The 20,218-nt window shown below is 38.5% G+C and overlaps 1 protein-coding gene across 6 annotated transcripts in view; it reads left to right on the top strand.

Moving 5' to 3' along the window:
- Positions 1-20,218, top strand: part of SLC4A4 (solute carrier family 4 member 4) — a 422,503-nt gene that overhangs the window by 206,286 nt on the left and 195,999 nt on the right. For all 6 annotated transcript variants that reach the window (XM_070458312.1, XM_070458313.1, XM_070458310.1 and 3 more), the window contains exons 4-5: positions 7,283-7,418; positions 18,279-18,439. In XM_070458312.1, the coding sequence (XP_070314413.1) occupies positions 7,283-7,418; positions 18,279-18,439 (297 nt within the window). The remainder of the gene's footprint in view (positions 1-7,282; positions 7,419-18,278; positions 18,440-20,218) is intronic.

The raw sequence follows: 20,218 nt of genomic DNA, 5'->3' as shown, positions 1-20,218 counted from the left end.
TAACTATATAAACCAGTTGGTGATAGCATATTAATAAGTTGGAGAAACAAATAGTTATTTCTTTTTATACTTTGGTTTGAGTGCTAAGACTTTACCAGATGGTGGACTTTGACAAGGAGAAAATACAAAATCCAGAAGTCCTCATTTAACCCACAGAAGGGAATTTGCATGTAAACTTGTCATGCTCAGTATGAATGTTCATTATGATCATTATTTCTATTGAAAAAAAGTTTTTTTGGGGTAGCCTGCAGGGTGACCACAGTGGGAGGTTTTACAGACCAAAAATAAAAGAGCACGTTCACAAATTGCCTTTCAGCAGATAATGAACCAAATGTTCAATTAATTTACTTTAGGACTATTTCAAATGCCATTATGATTTCTGCGTCTTCTGAAATCCAGTACATTTACTGTCTGTACTGTTCATATGGAAATCTGAGCATTTTTAAAGATGAGATCATCCATTAGGGTGTGGTGGCTAAGAAGTGTGCTTGGAAATAACACAAGTGGATTTGAGGTCATATCACTTATTGTTGTGTCAACTTGAAGAAGTCTCGTAGCTTCTTAATACTCAGTTTCCCTAGCTGTAGTGTGAGAGAAGGACAAGAGAATAATAGTAGTGGATATTTCATAGGCTTGTGTAAAATAAACTATGTAAATGAAAGTGCTTCACACAATGCCTAGTCCAATGTAACCATTCAGAAATCTTACGTATTATTACATTTTTATTGACAGCAGGTTTTCCATTATTATATGTTATCTTCCAGCATTAATTTCCTTGAAGATAGAGATCTTCGCTTAAAAATATTTGTATTATCTCAACAAATACCACGGCATGTTGCATACACTGAAAACTAATCAATTAAATTACCAAATGAAAGTGTAGGAACTATACTTCAAATCATGCTAATCCCACCACCCCCCGTTTTCCATTTTTTGCATTTTTCCATGATGTCATTTTCCTAGTTGAGCTTATTAACAAGAGGCAGAGGACAGAAGCATAGAATGATATCTTGTGAGGCACTGGGGCAGAATAGATGTTACTCATTTTTTTTCATTCATTCTTTTACTCAATATTCCATCCATTCTCTTTTGTATAACTTCACTGTGTATGTGATAGGTGCCAAGAACAGTTTAGGTAAGGCATGAAAAACTGTGAAGACAAAGTACAGCAATGAATAATGCACTGAGCCTTGGATCTCAAATGTCTTAATAGCTGTGCACAGTAAATGTTGTGGTCCCTCACGGTAGGAGGAGATTGCATCTAGCAGAGGAAAATAGTTCACCTGAAGTATTCATTCTTTTTTATGTGACATGACAGGAAATGGTGACTGTATTTTGGTACAGTTCATGCAGAGATGGATTAAGGGGAAGGGGAGAATAAGGGAAGTTTTCAAAATTTAGATATTTTCCATTTCAGAGTCCTTAATGTCAGCTGCTTTTTGCAAGAAGTTACATATTTGTGTGCTGGAAAATGTACAAGGTTTTTTAGCCATATCTAATTCATTAATACTCAGAGTGAGTCTTAACGGGCACAGTATTATATTAGTCTTTAAGGAGGGTGCATAAAACACAGTCCCTGTGTTCTAGGACCTCAGTGACCTAGTTAGAGAGACAAGGCACATCTAGAAATGTTAGGTGATAACAAGCAAGCCATGTATTGGTTGGTGCCTCAGTGAATAATTCAAAGTGTAGTTATGATTTCAGTAAAAGAGAGATTCACATTTCTGGGGAATGGTTACTATAGCTCATTGGAAAAGATAGAATTTTCAACTGGGCCTCAGAAATGGAATCAGAGAAGAAAGGAAAAGAATAGTGTAGTTGTATTCTGTCATGGGACACTTCTGGGTTGCTGTGGGAAGCAAGGATGGACACCCAGACTGAGGCCAGAGTGACAAGAAAGGCAAGTGGGGAGTAGACTGCCGTGTAGCCAAGGCATGGTGAAGAGGTTTCGTCGCATCTGCCATCGCGGATGAGTGGAGAGTGGCTGCCCAGATGAACGCGGAGGCCAAGCTCAAGCTCTGCAGGAGAGAGTTGTGAGGATGATGTCTGCTGTGGTGGCTGGTGGTGGCAGTGGGTGGACAGCATTCCTGCCATGCGTTTGCCTTCTTCCTGTCGGTAGCAGGGGTTTGATGGCACCGGGTGTCCCCAACCCCTGCAGACCATCACGTTGTCCGCCAACAGGTAGGCCTGGGTCAGAGGTAACCACATTCATGTTAGGACCCTCCAGGGAATTCTTGAACCACTCAAAAATCCAATATACATTTTAACCCAGAGGATGAATGAAAAAAGGAAAAAAAATCAAAGCAGATTAAAGGCATTAATTTCATTTTGATCTGCAGACCTTCTGTTCTGACAAAGGTGATTGGATGAATTTGACAGTTTCTCTTTCTCGTTCCTTTCTTTTTTCTTTTTTTTATTTTTTATTTATTTATTTATTTATTTTATTTATTTATTTTTTCACTTATTTTTATTAGTTGGAGGCTAATTACTTTACATCATTGCAGTGGTTTTTGTCATACATTGAAATGAATTAGCCATGGATTTACATATATTCCCCATCCCGGTCCCCCCCTCCCACCTCCCTCTCCACCTTATTCTCTCTCATTTTTTTCTCTCTAGGTTTTCTTTTATGATGAAACTAGATTGGTTATTACTTAGAATTGTAATCTGTTCATGTGTAAAGCAAGTTGATTTTCTAATATTCTTTTTTTTTTTTGGATTTTCTGATATTCTTAAACCCCCTACTCCTCTCGTATTAAATTAAGATCAAAAGGGCTTATTTATTTTCCCCTTGTTCTTTAATTGGCTGTTTCCTGGAATGTATGGACACCTTTGCATTCTCAATACTGAAGCCACTTAATTTACTAAAGTAAAATGTGCAAAACTTTGGCTATTTTCTTTCTTATCTGATATCTTTTCAACATAGAGGGGTTGTCAAGGCTAATATCTGTGAGAGCTTGCTTTCTTAGAAGCCAGGCAGGTTTTGCTGGTAAGGGCTGGCAATTTAAAAATGAATCTATACCTTGTATTTTAGCTACTCTGGTGATTATCATCATCCCAGTTTTTAGGTGGGGGAACTTGAGACACAGAGAGGATAACTAACTTGTATCAGATCACACAGTAAATATGTAATGGAGTTGGGATTCAAACCCAATTTGGCTCCAGAGTCTGAAAGTAGTGGTGTGGCTTGTATTTAGCTCATTTCTTTATCTGATCAAAAGTTATGGGGGAAAAATGAATTCCTGACATACTGCATTGCACCCTGCATATCTTTGCGTTAATAATGATGTTAGAAATTGGGGAGGGTGTTTGTTGGTCATGAAAGATGCCTCTCCCACATGTTGATATTGACAATACAATACCTCTTATTTCTGATTCTTGGAGAAGCTTTCTTTTGGTGAGGGGAGCAACTGAGGAAAGAAACTAGAGTGGCAAGCCAGTTTATGACATATGATTTTGGAATTTTATCCTGGAGATTGTTATACTGGTTGCTCAGAGACTATATTTAATAAATAAGACTTCTTATGAAAGGTGCTCAGTCGCGGTGCCCAGAGAGGAAGACCTGGAGGTAACAGGACATCTTTCTTTGATTCCGCTTTGCAGAGGTGCAGCGAGTTGCTGTCTGATAAGCCGTGAGCTGTACTTTGCCAACTTGAGAACATCAGGCCGCAGAGTAGGGCTCTGTGGGTCCCAGTTCAGCGCAGATGAGCTGTGCAGTGTCTGTGTAGGAGACTCTGTTCTTTAAGCGGGAGAGATGTTCATTCTTCTCTGTTAGAGGTGAAGACAAAGCCACACGGCATCTTTTAGAAATGAACAAATAGTTGATTCTCTAAACATAGACTTCTCTGAAAGCTCATTCTGTCTCAGGGATCTTTGATGTTGAATGTTGATGAAAAATCCGTCACATTTGTGACTGTCAGTTTCAGAACCACTGTGCTGAATAACTAGATATTTAGTAATGTGAACACTTTACTTGCTAGGAGTAGTACCTAGATTCCAAATTCTGCCAATCATTTCTTACCCTCCTATCATTTCTTTTATGTGTTCTCTGATCCTTTAAAATAATCACACATCCCATTTCTTGATTGGAAAGGCATTGCAAATGTTTTTACACAAAAGTCCTGGAACTTTAGTTTTTTTTTCTCCCAGAGATTTAGGAAATTTCAAAGCCACTTTTTTCTAATTACAAAAGTAAAACATCTTGTATCTTATATTATTATGTATTCAATTACCTTGTTTTAATGTTCCGCAAGCACAGAACAATTTGCAGATGTTTTTCTTGTTTGCTGGTTTATATACTAACTTACTTATTCACTTAACTAATTAATTAATTAGTTAATGTTTGTTTTCCCTCCAGCATATAAATTAGAATCTTTTTGCTAGGCTCTTTGCTTTATCTTGAAAGCCTGAAGCAAAACCTATTTAGAGCATAGACATTACTCAATAAATATTGCTGAATCAATACGTGAATGAATTATGCATGTAGAATTGATATGAAAGTGAAAAGAAGAAAATAGAAGCCCTAGAAATAAACTGAATAACATTTAAAAGATATGTATACAGGCAGTCCTTGCTTTGCATTGTATTGCAGGACCATAAAAATGACTATGCAAGCTGAACTTATATAAAACAATCCTAATGATGAATGAGTAAAGTTATTATTGTTCTTTGACATCTAAAAATTTTTCCAAATCATTAAAGTTTCTCTTAGTGTTGGCTGTAAAGGTAGAGGGAAATGAAGGAAATAATAAAACCAGTATTTATTTAGTACAAGCTAATTTAAAACATTAGAAGCATTGAGATTAAAGTGGTTCATTTCTTTGTAAAATCTTGTCCGAAGTAGTTTGCTCGTTTCCTGTAGTACAGTTTATGAAATGGAGTGAGCATCTTTTCTATGCCAAGAGGAATTGTCATATTCCTAAGTCTGGATCAGCTTCCAACATTTTATCCTTTGTGCTTTCCATGTCAGGAAATGTGTATGAGAGTTCCTTTAACGTGAAGGTCTTTTTTTTTTTTTCCAATATCACTTCCTCTGGGACATCATTATCATATTGTTACAACCACTTGCCTTACTGTTTATGTTAATGAGTTTGCTTTCACTAAGTTCCCCTGACTGTACATCTGGAGTCTCTCAAATGGGGAACGGCAGCATTATCTACATTCCCATAATCAGCTAGGTCTTAACTCCGTTTGTATTTGACGTAGGTTTCACTTCCAGCATTAGTACTTTTTGTTTCTGGGCTGTACTTCCATCTTTGTTGGCCAACTCCCTCTTTTGATTATTCATGTCATATGCATTTATCATTGCAAGAAAAGGAGGCCGCAGCACTATGCACTTTGCTGTCTGTGCATGAACTAGATAACAAATGTGTGGTGACCAGTCACTGGCAGACTTTGAAAGGGGTGCTATGATTGGTCATGATCATGATGCACGTGTGTTATTTACATGGTAGCTGATGGACTGAAGAGCTGGCAGTGAGCTTTGTATTTTATGCAATTACAGTTAATATACCACACAACTGAAACGTAAGCTGTGGTGCTGGGCTACTGGTGTTATTTAACTCAACTGTAGTAGCTGAAATTCACACTCATTAGAACCATGCAAACTGAGGGACCCCTCATTTCCAGACTATTCTTATGGATACATGTGTATTTTTTCTTTGGCAAAGTGGGGTTGCTTTATGCATGTGATTTTGTAGTTTTATTTTTTCAATTAATATTATATGATATGCATGTCAAAAAACAATAATCTCATCTTCATGCTTTATGATGACATCGTATTTGATTGAATGGGCTTAACCAATGGTTTGTTTAACCAATCCTCCTTTTTGGACATTTAGGCTTTTTCTATTTTTCTCAATTATAAAATATGCTACAGTGGTCACCTCTGTAGATAAGATGTTGAGACAGCAACTGTTATTTATTTGAAACGAACATCTTTCTAGGGGTAGAATTGCTGGCTCATAGGAAAGATATACTTTGAAAACATTTCCATATTTTTTTCAAATTTCCCTTCAGAAAGATGGTTCTGTTTGGACTCCTACCAGTGATGTAAATTGAAAAATGGTGGTGCATATGTCCTAAACCCTCGCCCACATTGAGAATGTCATTCTTTGAAGTTTTTGCCATTTTTATAGGCAAAACATGTATTTTGTTTTAATAATTAGTTTTGATTACTAGGTAGGTTGAATATTTTTCATGAGTTTGTAGTAAATGTATTTTGACCTATGGAATTTTATTCTGCCTAGTATTATAGCAGTTTTCAGATGGTAGGAATTTTTTTGTTTTATTAGGTTGAGAGCATATATTACTACATAGCTCTCCAGATGAATAAATCTGTGTACTTGGACCACAGTCACATGTATATACCATTCTTTGGACTTGGACCACAGTCACATGTATATGCCATTCTTTGGGGGTTATAAGAAGTATCCATGGGATTTATCTTATAACCGTCCGTTTCCAAAAGCTTTCCTTTTTTTTTTTTTTTTTTTTAATTTTAAAGAAAGAGAAAACAGCCCACATCCAGGAGGAGATTCTAGTTAATTTTTCATTACATGACTTTTAGGAGATGGGGTCAGAAGGAGCTAGTAGGGCATTCAATTATGTGCTCAAGCAAGTTGGAAGGTTTTTTCCCCTTCTGGTGTACAATATTTTACTTGGGCTTGTTTTTCAAGTGCACTGAAGTGTGACTAAACATTTTTGGGTACTGCCATTATGTAAAGAAGAGGCTCCGTCTTGTTAAATATTCCTTCATCAACTGTGCAGCTAGGCAGTTACCGGCAGTAAGGAGCCTGCAAGGGCATGGGCTTTGGGCATTGGGCATAGGGAGGGTGGCTGGGAGGCGGGGGGCCGGGGGGAACTTAGGATTGGGGTGCTCTCTTGTCCCCTCCCACTTCTGTAGAGAAAATGATTGGCCCCAGCTGGTTTCTGTCTCAGACTTTTGGATGGGTCATCAGTGGAGAAGGAGGGGAGCTCACGTGGCTGGGCCTCAGATCATCTGAGGGCTAAAGGTTCTCCGTCAGTCGGGAGGTGGGATCGGAGCTCTGTCCTTCTGGAGCGTGGTGGAGAGCTGAGACACTGCTCAGAAACAAAGGCGTAGAGAAGGCCTTGGATACCTTTTGTCTTTAGGTTGGGGACGAGGGAGGCTCGGCGAGGAAGATGTCCACTGAAAATGTGGAAGGGAAGCCCCCCAGCTCTGGGGACAGAGGAAGACCTCGGAGCTACACTTTGCTCAGGGTTGTCCAGCCGATGTTTAACCGCAGTATTTTCACTTCTGCAGTCTCTCCTGCCGCAGAACGCATCCGATTCATCTTGGGCGAGGAGGATGACAGCCCAGCACCCCCTCAGCTCTTCACGGAACTGGATGAACTGCTGGCCGTGGATGGGCAAGAGATGGAGTGGAAGGAGACGGCGAGGTGAGGCATGGCTGAGCGTTCAGGACTGAGCCAGGGAAACAGGGACGGGGCAAGATCCTTGACTGTAGCCCCTTTCTCTAACCTGAGCACTTTGAATGACCAGTGAGCCTGAGGTTGGCTGGTTAAAGAGTAAAAGAATTCTTTTTCTTCTCTTTGACATTGATGTGGATGCAGGGCACCCTTTATTTCACTGCTGGAGTCATTGGTCTGCATTTTAACCTTTATAAGATATTAGAAGTAAATTGCCATTTATAGGTATTTAACAATAAAATATTTTAAAAAGAGAAAGTCAGGCACCTAAAATGATGGCCTGGATATATATACCCATGGTCTCCACATGCCAAGGTATCTTGTGGTACCATGTCTTACTTGTTACCCATTCCCTGTTAGGGAGAGGTGGCAAAGACAATGACCGTTACCCACAAACTTGCTATTATTCCAAGTGAAAACCTGTCATCTTTTAAAAATAGAGTGAAAACAAGTAGAAGGTTCACTTGAATTGGGAGTGGTAGGGACCCAAGTTTAATTTCAGACCCTTGTCACCTGCCAGCTCATGACGTTCATCATCATATATAGATATACATATAATATATATATATGCAACTTAAGATATGCAATATATAAATATAATATATATGTTAAAATATGTAGTATTTATATTATATGTTTTATTTATAAGTATGTATAATATTTTATTAGATATATCATTATATCATGGACATTTACCTACATATATGTATATATGTGGAAATGCTTTATAAATTGTTAAGCACTGCACAAATATCTAAAGTCATTAATCTCACAACAGAGCTTTTCTTTCTTTCTTTCTACATGTAGATTTAGTTATATATACCACATTAAATCATCTATGACATATAAAAATCATTTAATACAAAGATGTTGATATAGTGGCAGTTATTGGTCTGTTGACATCACTATATGGAGGTTCAATGTATTTGACTTTCACCAACAAAATAATATTGACATATCCCTTTTATAGGCTGTAATTTAATTCACATCAATTAAATTCAGCCAGCATGCTTTTAATGACTCTAACCCAGGTCTCCTCCATTGGAGGCAGATTCTTTACTATCTGAGCCACCAGGGAAACCCAAACAATATGTCTTTTATAGGCTGTAATTTATTTCAAGTCAATTAAATTCAGCCAGTATGTTTTGAATATACAGTACATGTTGGGCACTGTTTTAGGTACTGGGAATACAGAAGTGAGCAATGACTCATTTCTGCTCCTCCATCTCAAATGCTCCCCCTTGAAGCTCTTCATTTGCTCTCTTGGGGACCTCTTTCCAGTCATTATCTCTTTTTCCCCTCTCTTAGCACCAGTCACCTGGATATTAAAAGTCTTTAATAAAGTGTGCTTTTAGTTCATAAATCATTCTCCCGAAGAATTCTCTTAAACTGAAAACTTGTACCAGTATCTCTATTTCATTATTTCTTTTTCTTCTTTCTAACAGAGAAGATCAGAGTGAGGATTATTCTGGTGCAGCATTAATTAAGTGTTGAGAAGATTTTGGTTTAGTTTTGACTTTGCTGCTAACTAGGGGTCGCAAGAGTCGGACACAACTTAGCGACTAAACCACCACCACCAGCAGGTCATATAGTCATGCAGTTTTCCTGAGCTTGTGTTTTCTATGTTGTCAAATGAGAGTCATATTGGGTTGCATTGTTTCTAGTATCATTGTATTTTATAGCTCTAAAATTCCATCCCTCCGTGTATATTGGTGTCATCAGCTGCAACTAGAAGAGTTCCATTTGTTATTAACTTTCATCTTAAAATTCTATGCAAGTACCTATATAGAGTAGAATTCAGGTACAGCATTCTGTTTTTAATTTCAGCCAAATGCAGACTGTACTTTATTTTATGTGACCCCTGGTCCCAGAAATGTGGAGGGATCACAGCTCATTGTATCAGTAGTTCAAAATTGGATGAGATGGACACAGTATTTTCATTTAAGATTCTTAAAGGTTAAGATGATCATGAATACTTTACCATCTTTAAAGGCTGGCTGTTTCCTTGGGAACAACATATGTGTCCTTTTGGTGATGTCATGGGTTCCTGAGAGACTGTACTGCTGGAGAAAAAGTGTGGTGTGTGTACACCATGTCATGGAGGAAACTGTCCAGAAAGAAATGTACTGACAGATAGTCTACCTTCTACAACTTCTCCTGTATAGGACTTGCCACAATTATTATTAATTAATTAATCATATATGTGATATTCTTTTTCTCATTTTGTCTACCTCATTATACTCATTCACCTGAAGGGAGAGATTATGATTATGATTAGTTGAGAACTGATTGCCTTAGTATCTACTGTTCTAAATATAATAATTTCTTAGAAATATTATGTGATCGAAGTTGGAGGTCTGTGATAATCCATTTCTTTCTGACTGATGTACAGCCCAGTGTACGCAGTACCCAGCCCAAGGTACCCAGCACACCACTGACAAAGCCTGAAAGAGGACCTTTGTTTGATGTTTCAAACTAATTCATCAATACACGGTTGCCATCTGCGTATAGTTCTCTAGCCCAGACTTCTTTCCTTGTTCGATTGAAAACAAATATTTGGATGGATAGTTGGCATCTCAAAGGGCTTCCCAGGAGGCGCTCGTGGTAAAGAACCTGCCTATCAATGCAGGAGATATAAGAACCACGTTCTTGTATCGATCCCAGGATTGGGATAGATCCCAGGATTGAGAAGATCCCCTGGAGTAGGGCATGGCAACCTACTCCCGTATTCTTGCCTGGAGAATCCCCAGGGACAGAGGAGCCTGGTGGGCTACAGTCCATAGGGTCACATAGAGTCAGACACAACTGAAGTGACTTAGCATGCATGCAGGCATCTCAAAGTAAAATGTCAAAACTGAGCTTCTGATCTTCCCACCTCAGACCTGCTCTTCCTACAAGGTTCCTCACCACAGTGAACAACTCAGTTTTTCTAGTTGCTCAAGCCAGAACAATTAGAGTCTTTTTGGACACCTCTCTTTCTCTGCATCCCTTACTTGATTCACTGGCAAAACCTATCTAGTTACCCTTGACGTTATTCAGATATTCAGAATCTCACCATTATATTGCATAGAGTGCTACCACCACCCTGGTCCAATCCACCATTCTTTTTCATCTAGATGACTGCAAATGCTTCGTAATTAGTGCATCTCCCTGAACCTGCCCTTACTTCCCTCATGAACTGTACGCTATGATCTCTTGACCTCATCTCCTACTTCTCTCCTCCTGGTTAGCTCTGCTCTGGCCTCGCTGGCTTGGTCATGGCGCCCGTATCAGGGCCTTTGCACTTGCGCTTCCCTTTGTCTGAAATGTTCTTCCTGTCTACCCCCTGTCATCTCTGTGGCCCATTTCCTCACCTCCTTCAGGTCTCTATTCAACCATGCCCTCCTCAGTGGAAACAAGCAGCTTTCCCCAAACCTTCCTATCCCTCATCCTTTATTCTGTTTGTCTTTAGTACTTATCAACGTTTGGCATGTTAACATATCTTGTTATTGTCTCTCCCCAATAAAAGTAAAGCTCCATGAGGGCAGGAATTGGGGGTTGTTTTGGTCACCGCTATATTCCTAGTGTTTTCAACTACCTGGGACACAGCCCACAGTTGAAAATTGTGTGTTTATAGAATGAATGGAGAAATAGGGCCTTGATTCTTAACTTACTGCTCCACCTAACTTCTGTTGGGAAGTTTGGAGATGGTTGCGTCTCCAGAAGCGATTCAGATTGTCAGTGGGTTTTATTTCCTGCAATGTGACTCTGCTTCTGAATATTATGATAGTAATTTATGACTGCCATTTATGATGTCCAGTTTCCAGGCACGATGGGGCTTTACTTCCCCACGAAAAGCTCTAAAACCTACCAGACTAATAAAAGTTTAAGACTTAAAAGGGACTCATTTTACATATGAAAATGCAGCATGAATTTTTTTTTTTGGCTAACATTCAAAAGAGAATTCTTTGCTTTTTTGTGAAAACTCCAATTAAAAGGACTATTTTATTCCATAGAGAACTAACCTGCCAGATCTCTCCAGTTCCATGTAGTTTCTGCTGAGTCCACACCCCATAGAACACAATAACACCCTCTTTAGTATTTTCCCTTGTAATGTTTTATGCTTTTTTTCAGTTGACTAATGATTTCATTTGACCAAGAATATCTTACATGGAGTCTCAGCATTACTGCAGTTTTAGTCCTACTTCAGGAAGTTCAGGTTAGCTCTGTGTCTTAAAAAATAAGGAAAATGCTTTCACTGGTAGGAAAAATATCCCCATTTAAGTCTCACAAAGTGCAGTAGTCATGTAAAACTATAAACAAGGGAAGTCTTTATTTATATGAAGTTTGAAGTATGGCCAACCCTACTACCATCTTTTTTCCCACATCTTTTCCCTGATTTTTTCTTTCCTGAAAGTCAGAACTTTGAATTTTCACTGGCTTTCCCAAAGGTAGAATGACCAGACCTGAGAAATATATATGATCAGTGGAATACAGGGAATATTATTTTTCAAAAGAGTATCCTTAGTGTTAGGTCATTAGAATACTGACATTCAGAGACTTCCCTGGTGGTCCAGTAGTTTAGACTCCATGCTTCCACTGCAGGATGTGCAGGTTTAGAGAACCCTGGTCAGAGAACTAAAACTCCCTGAGTGCACATGGTATGCAAAAAGTCAAAAACCCAAAACTTTAGTGCTGATTTTCAGTGATGCAGCAGTCGTTCTAGTGGAACCTTTGGTACTAGTGAATGATCCTGTGCTTCTCATTAATAATTTCTAGGTGACTGTTGTTGTTGTTCCGTTCCCAAGTTATGTCCAACTCTTTGCGACCTGGTGGACTACAGCACACCAGCCTTCTCTGTCCTTCACCATCTCCTGAAGCTCACTCAAATTCATGTCCATTGAGTGGGTGATGCTATCCAACCATCTTAACCTCTACTGCCCCCTTCTCCTTTTGCTTTCTTCCTTTCCCAGCATCAGGGTCTTTTCCAGTGAGTTGGCTTTTCACATCAGGTGGCCAAAGTATTGGTGCTTCAGCAACAGTCCATCCAGTGAATATTCAGGACTGATGTCCTTTAGGATTGACAGATTTGATCTCCTGCAGTCCAAGGGACTCTCAAGAGTCTTCTCTAACACAACAATTTGAGACCATCAATTCTTTGGCACTCAGTCTTCTTTATGATCCAACTCTTACATTCATACATTACTACTAGAAAAATCATAGCTTTGACTATATGAACTTTTTTCAGCAAAGTGATGTCTCCACTTTTTAATATGCTGCCTAGGTTTGTCATAGCTTTCCTTCTAGGTGACTAGGCATCAGTTAGTTGACTCATGAAGCAAACTGGTAAAAGAATAAGTCATGATCCAGTTTCGGTGATAGCCTTAAGCCAGCTAGAAAGGCTGTCACAACCCCCCATGACTCCAAACTCTTTATTTCTGTGAGTCAGTGGTGTTTGCCAACATGGTTTTTGGCTTTCATTTTTCCCTCAGTGATTATTCAGATGGACCCTGTTGGAATTCATCACTGTTATAAGAATCTGTGTTAAAGATCACTTCCCCAGTGAGACTCAAATTCTACTGCCAAACCTGCGTAAAAAGAAAGACATCACAAGTTTCAACAAACCCAAAAAGCCAACAAAGGAAAAGGGTACTGAATGTTTCAATTCTAGTGGGCCACATGGAGGAACAGCTTCTGCTTGGCCAAGTGACCTGGCCTCCCTTTGGAGAACCTGACTTCAGGGCCTGGCCATTAAACATAGCCACATGCCCGTACCCTGGGGTTTTGCAGAGGGACCCTAATCTACACTGAATCCACTATCTCTTCTTCACTGTGTTACTCTGGAAAATTCCATTTGAGACCAGGTTTATTTTTTCTGTAAGAAAAAGAAATTTACTCATCTATGTAATTATATGTGGTTACTACACTGTTTTGCAATAACTTTTGCAGTTGATCTAGAAATTTAAGAATTCACCTTAAAAACATCATTTATCCCAGATTCACACTAGCATTGGCATCTTTTATGTGCAATGAGACATTTATTAGTTAACAAGAACTTTTTTTTTCCAAGAAATTTATTATTGTTTTAATAGCTTTATGTAGTTGGATTATATTCTAGGGCAAAGGTCATGTCTATTTTCCTCTGTAAAACTGGCATGTTTTTAAGTTAGAGGTCTTCTCTTTTCTTAATTATATTTAATCACATGATTGGAAAGTTGCAAAATGTTCAGTGTTTCCCGTGGGCCTTCTATTTCTTCAACAAACTAGTGAAATACTGTTTGGTTGGCAGTCACTCAAAGTGTGTTAAACTGCAGTGTACTTTATCATTATTCTTATAAGACCTTGGAAAAAATAAAATTCACCTAATAAACTCTTTCTTCAAGGTTATAACAGTTTTGTGATTGCCAGCATTTAAAAAGCCAACTTCTAAAATTAATTTTTCTACAACATGTCAAGTAACTAAGACAAAAGGATAAGTAGGGAACTTATTGCAAATATATGGTTATTCATAGTTATTATGAAGGGTTAGATAGTAGCTTTTAGTACATTTTACAGTAAAAATGTCTGGTCTTTAGAACTGTAATTACATGGTTCTAAAGCACCTTTACAAATTCATTGACACATGAATAGGCTGAACTTCGGTACCTTTGCCTTAGCCTTTTCTTTAATGGGTTCTGATTTGAACTGAGTCATTTTCAGTTTTTTCTCAGATTTGTCCTTGATATGTGAGGAAGATAGACATAGCATGTATAGTTTCCGTAATGAAACTACCTGCAGTCTGTTTAAATGGGCAAACCATTACATTATGCCTGCATGTTTGAAGTACAGTTCCTTGAACAATTCAAGTAGTGTATTCTAAAAAATTCATTCATTCATTGGTTGGCTGCATCGGGTCTTTTAGTTCCGGTACACGGGGGTCTTTCACTGTGGCGCACAGACTCTCTAATTGTGGCGTGTGTGCTCAATAGTTGTGGTATGTGGGTTTAGCTGCCCCTCAGCATGTGGAATCTTAGTTCCCAGACCAGGGATTAAACCTGTGTTCCCTGCATGGCAAGGCAGATTCTTAACCACTGGACCACCAGGAAGTCCCTCAAGCAATGTGTTTTTTTTTAAAATATAAATTTATTTATTTTAATTGGAGGCTAATTACTTTACAATATTGTAGTGGTTTTGCCATACATTGACGTGGATCTGCCATGGATGTACATGTGTTCCCCATCCTGAACCCCCCTGCCACCTCCCTCCCCATCCCATCTCTCTGGGTCTTCCCAGTGCACCAGCCCCGAGCACTTGTCTCATGCATCCAACCTGGACTGGCGATCTGTTTCACGCTTGATAATATAAATGTTTCGATGCTGTTCTCTCAGATCATCCCACTCTTGTCCTCTCCCACAGAGTCCAAAAGACTTTTCTATACATCTGTGTCTCTTTTGCTGTCTCGCATATAGGGTTATCATAACCGTCTTTCTAAATTCCATATATATGCGTTAGTGTACTGTATTGGTGTTTTTCTTTCTGGCTTACTTTACTCTCTATAATAGGCTCCAGTTTCATCCATCTCATTAGAACTGTTTCAAATGTATTCTTTTTAATGGCTGAGTAATATTCCACTGTGTATATGTACCACAACTTTCTTATCCATTCGTCTGCTGATGGTCATCTAGGTTGCTTCCATGTCCTGGCTATTATAAACAGTGCTGCGATGAACATTGGGGTGCACGTGTCTCTTTCAGATCTGGTTTCCTCGGTGTGTATGCCCAGCAGTGGGATTTCTGGGTCATATGGCAGTTCTATTTCCAGTTTTTTTAAGGAATCTCCACACTGTTCTCCATAACGGCTGTACTAGTTTGCATTCCCACCAACAGTGTAAGAGGGTTCCCTTTTCTCCACACCCTCTCCAGCATTTATTACTTGTAGACTTCGGATAGCAGCCATTCTGACTGGTGTGAAATGGTACCTCATCGTGGTTTTGATTTGCATTTCTCTGATTATGAGTGATGTTGAGCATCTTTTCATGTGTTTGTTAGCCATCTGTATGTCTTCTTTGGAGAAATGTCTGTTTAGTTCTTTGGCCCATTTTTTGATTGGGTCATTTATTTTTCTGGAATTGAGCTGCAGGAGTTGCTTGTATATTTTTGAAGTTAATCCTTTGTCTGTTGCTTCGTTTGCTATTATTTTCTCCCATTCTGAAGGCTGTCTTTTCACCTTGTCAAGCAGTGTATTTTAAAGAAATTTAATAGTCATTATCCCAGAATTACCTTGTGCTATTTGCTATACTATGATATGACATCATCACAACATATAATATTTACTGAACTCAAAGTGAAATAGATACTTAAACTGAACTTTGAGACAATAGTTGTCTTTCGTATATTTTAAGGAACTGGCTAGTTTTGAGACTTGACATTTCCATTTCATTATGGTTAAATCTTGACCAAATCTTAACTGGTATAATTCAGGAGGTTGAATAATACTGTTTTCTAAATCCAAGCAGTTTGGGATTATTTCTAAATGTGCTTCTGAAACTCATTCAAAGTCATATTTAAGATGAACTATGGAGAGTAATTGGTCACAAAAGAATGCAATGGTTTTATTCCTTTTTTAAAAAAGAAGATTTTGTCAAACTTATATTGTTTGGACAATTGAAGATCATGGCAGAAAGAGCTCTTGTCATATACTGTATGTAAGTGAGGCTTAGTTTTCTTTTACAAAATGCATTTGACTATAAGGACTCATGACAACTGAACGAAGAGCAAGTGGTCATCATTCAGAGGAAATAAGAGGGAAGTAAAGGCTGAATGTATAGAATACTCCCATTGACTGACTTTCTAGCTGGCCCTTGTTATTTATATTGGACTTAAATTCTGTGACCAAAGATTCTATCCCTCAGATAATAAGAATACTCTTAGAAATAAAAGCAAGACCACTACTACCATCCTTATGGATAACATAATTATGTATTCTGACTAGGTTTCATATCCAATGGAATCTTCTAGAGTCTCATCTTGAGCGATAAATTATAACATCAAATAGAAATATGATTCACATACTGGTCACCAGTCAACGTGTTAGAGATTCTGTAAGTCTGAAAAGATAATATGCCTGAAGTTAGCCAATGTAATATACACTGTAACATGATTACTTTCAAAATAATCCAATTACCTTTTATCCTCTGGGCAAATTCATAGAATTCTATAAGATTGTGATGTGAAGTTGTCATTTTTCTCTCATTTCCATCTACTTTTGTGGTTCTAATACCAACAAAGGTGAAGAACTACTAATTAACACACACACACTTGCATGCACACATGCATGCACACACACACACACAGAATATTAAAGGTCTTTCAGAATGTTTCAAAGCCACTTTTGTAGAATAAACAAGGTCCAGATCTTAAGTTTTAGAACTTTTTTGGTGTTAGTTTTTTAATGTGAGGGAAAACATGTGAAAACCTTCACTCCTTACACTTTTGGGGATACTGGGGGAAGGAGGAGGGTCTTAGGGTGGAGGGTGAGGTTGGGGATAAGGTTGGCAATGAAGTGTGAGAATTTCCTGGGTGGGAGAGGAAAGAGGAAATTCAGAATGTAGCTAATATATTCATGAATCACATGAGTGTTGGGCTTGATTAAAATTCTGAATTTTCCTTGACATTGCGGCTGATCTGTTGACTTATTTTCACTCATGATTCTAATAATGTGTTCTTTTATTCCCCTTGGGAGTGGTGAGCAGTCTATAAATAATACCTTATGTAGAGCTTCCCCTGATCTCTGCCCTTTGTTCTCATCTTCAGTGAGCTGGATGAGTGTTTAGCTTTTCCTAGGAAAACATTTTTCAATCATTAAACTTTTGGATGAAGAGTGTAGGAAAAGAATTTTTAATCCCTTCTTTATCTTGTCCAATATCTTTCAGAGTTTTGAAGTGATAGAAAGCAACATTTTCTCTGGTCATGAATAGCAAAATCATGATGCTTTCCTGTTTTCCTTTACCAGTGTAGGAGGAGTCAGTATATATAATATGTGGGATATAAAGACTCTCAAATGTGTTTTGCTCTCATTTCCATTAAACTTTTTTCAGTCCTATATGTTGCTAAGTTATCAACATGTCTATAAATCTTGAAAAGAAGAAACTATAAAATAGGGTTATTTGTTCCATTACTAGAGTTAATAAGAGATCTGTTATCATCAGAGTAAATGCATTGTTTACTGAGCTTGTATATTTTTAAACACATGTGGAGCCAAGCTCAAGGGGTAAAAGCTTGTTAGCGTCTTGATCAGAGGGGAACTTGTGTCAACCTAGAGAGAGTTATTAATGTAAGATATTGCAACACATGCTGGCCCTCTTTAAGCATGAAAGGGGAACTTTATATTTGTCTGACCATTTTGCACACCATATTTTTAAATATTTGCAATTGGTTCATAACTGATTATGTCACCTTGTATAAACTTGCCTTGTGAAGTTACAACAGAATTCTCACAATAGTGATATTTTTACACACTGTAGGCTCTACCCCCATGAGAATTTGAAATGCATATTTTCCTACATTATTTAAAAAAAATTGGTTTAGTAATCATTCTTAAAGATTTCATGGTTACATGTAGATAGATATAAAGCCAAGGATGCATTGGTTTGTTTTTTTTCTCTCTAACATCAGGGAGAGGAGCAGTCTGGTGAGTCTGTTTGGTGTATTTATAAAGGTAATTCAGTTAATGATAGAATAAGCTTTTAAGACTCCACAAAAGGAGACATTTTGAAAGTGCTGGTGGGGGTGGAACTGGAGAGGTTGGTGTTGCTATTTCCAGAGGTGATGAGAACACTTTTAATTGCTCTTTACTTGATTCTCATGTTTCTAGGTGGATTAAGTTTGAAGAAAAAGTGGAACAGGGTGGAGAGAGATGGAGCAAGCCCCACGTGGCCACCTTGTCCCTTCACAGCTTATTTGAGCTGAGGACCTGTATGGAGAAAGGATCCATCATGCTGGACAGGGAAGCTTCGTCTCTCCCACAGTTGGTGGGTAAGTATGTTGTCTTAAGTTCTTAGCATTTTTTCTGCTCTATCTGCCTCTCCATGAATCTTTCTCAGTGCAGATGACTTCTGGGTGTAAGCAGAGCTGAATATTCTATAGCATTTAATCTCTCTCTCCTTTTAATTTTTATTATTATTTAAAAAATATTGCCTATTTATTTTTGACTGCATCAGGTCTTAGTTGTAGTACTTGTGATCTTCATTGCAGCCCATGGGATCTTTCATTGAGGTGCACAGGCTTTTCTCTAGTTGCCGAATGCGGGTTTTTAGTTGAAGTGCCTGTGTTTAGTAGTTGTAGCAAGTGGGCATAGTTGCCCTGTGACATGTAGGATCTTAGTTCCCCAAACAGGAATCCAACATGCATCCCCTGCACTGGAAGGCAGATTCTTAACCACTGGACCACGAGGGAAGTCTCTCTTTCTCTTAAGGTTTATTGCAGAAAATTTGGAAAGTACAGACAAATACTGAGAACAAAATTTTTAAAAATCATCCATTGTACTTCCATCTGAACATAGCTGTTGTTAATATTTTGGCATATTTCCATCCAGTTTTATTTCTAAGTCCTCTCTCTTATGCTTTTCACTTTTATGTTATTTTTAAAATTATAATTGGTACCATGTTTGCTTGTACAGATTGCATTCCTTCAGATATTAGCATAGATGGAGGTTTTTAAATAGAACTCTCCCCCCATATCCTTTGCTATAGTGGACTGGAAGTCTGCACACTAGATTTCTAGAGCTTCTTGATCTTAGGCATTGTGTTGAGCTTCTCTGTGCCTCAGTTTTGTCATCTGTAAAATAGGGTTTAAATCCTCTGTAAAAAGGAAGCTGGTCTATGTCTAGTCCCTCAGTTGGGTTGATTTTGTAGGTGACAGTCAAGCTTCTTTAGCTGCATGTAGAGAAAATTGTTTGGGCCAAGAAGCCCGTGGAACCTGATTGATTAGTGAATAGGTTGGGTTTCATTGCTGCTGAGGATCATTTGTAGAACCCCCGGCAAGGCACTGGCCTCAGGGTGCAGGGCAACTTTGGCATCTTTGTGATTAGTGCTGTGTGGTATTGAGTCCTGAATGTTAACTTATCATGTCAAACACCTTGTGCACGCATTGCTGCATGCCAGAGAGTAGTAGTTTTCATTTTCTAGCAAGCACCTGGCCTAAGCTGCCTTATCGTTCAGATTGATGTTCAGATTGATGTGCTCAGGACCATGTTTTCCTTAAGGAGAGGTGTAGGGGCTCTGCTTGTTATTCCAAGAAAAATTCCATAACTTGGTGACCTCTGCCCCTGTAGGGATGACTGCACTTTTTTTTTTTTTTTTTGACTGCACTTTTTTAAGGGGCCTGCAGTGTGCTTACTCTGGGACTGTGGGAAGAGGATGTGGATCATGGCCCCGCTGACCAGTGTAAAATTCTTGTGTAATATCAAAATTTCTTTGAATATCAGAAGGCAAAGGTTTGTCTGTGGCATCTGTCTTTATAGACAGCGGGAAGTCTATAGCATGTGTATTAGACAAGAAGATTAGTTCTCAAATTGGGTATATATCTTGCTGATCTATACATATCTATGTCCTCTTCAGAGGGCTTGTTAGATTTACAAGGAAGCTCTACATTTGACTTGTAGCTGAAGTGCTTATGGTGCAAGTAGGGAAGGGAGGAAGTCTAATGTGAAGATGCTCGGTGAATAGAATGAGGTAGTTTATGCATTTATTCAGCAGTGGTGCATGGCCTTCTACCATGTACCAGACACTATTCTGGGCCCTGGAATTAGGTTTG

Source organism: Odocoileus virginianus, chromosome 29 (genome assembly GCF_023699985.2).
Source record: "Odocoileus virginianus isolate 20LAN1187 ecotype Illinois chromosome 29, Ovbor_1.2, whole genome shotgun sequence".
NCBI lineage: Eukaryota > Metazoa > Chordata > Mammalia > Artiodactyla > Cervidae > Odocoileus > Odocoileus virginianus.
This window is presented reverse-complemented; position numbering and strand designations above follow the sequence as displayed.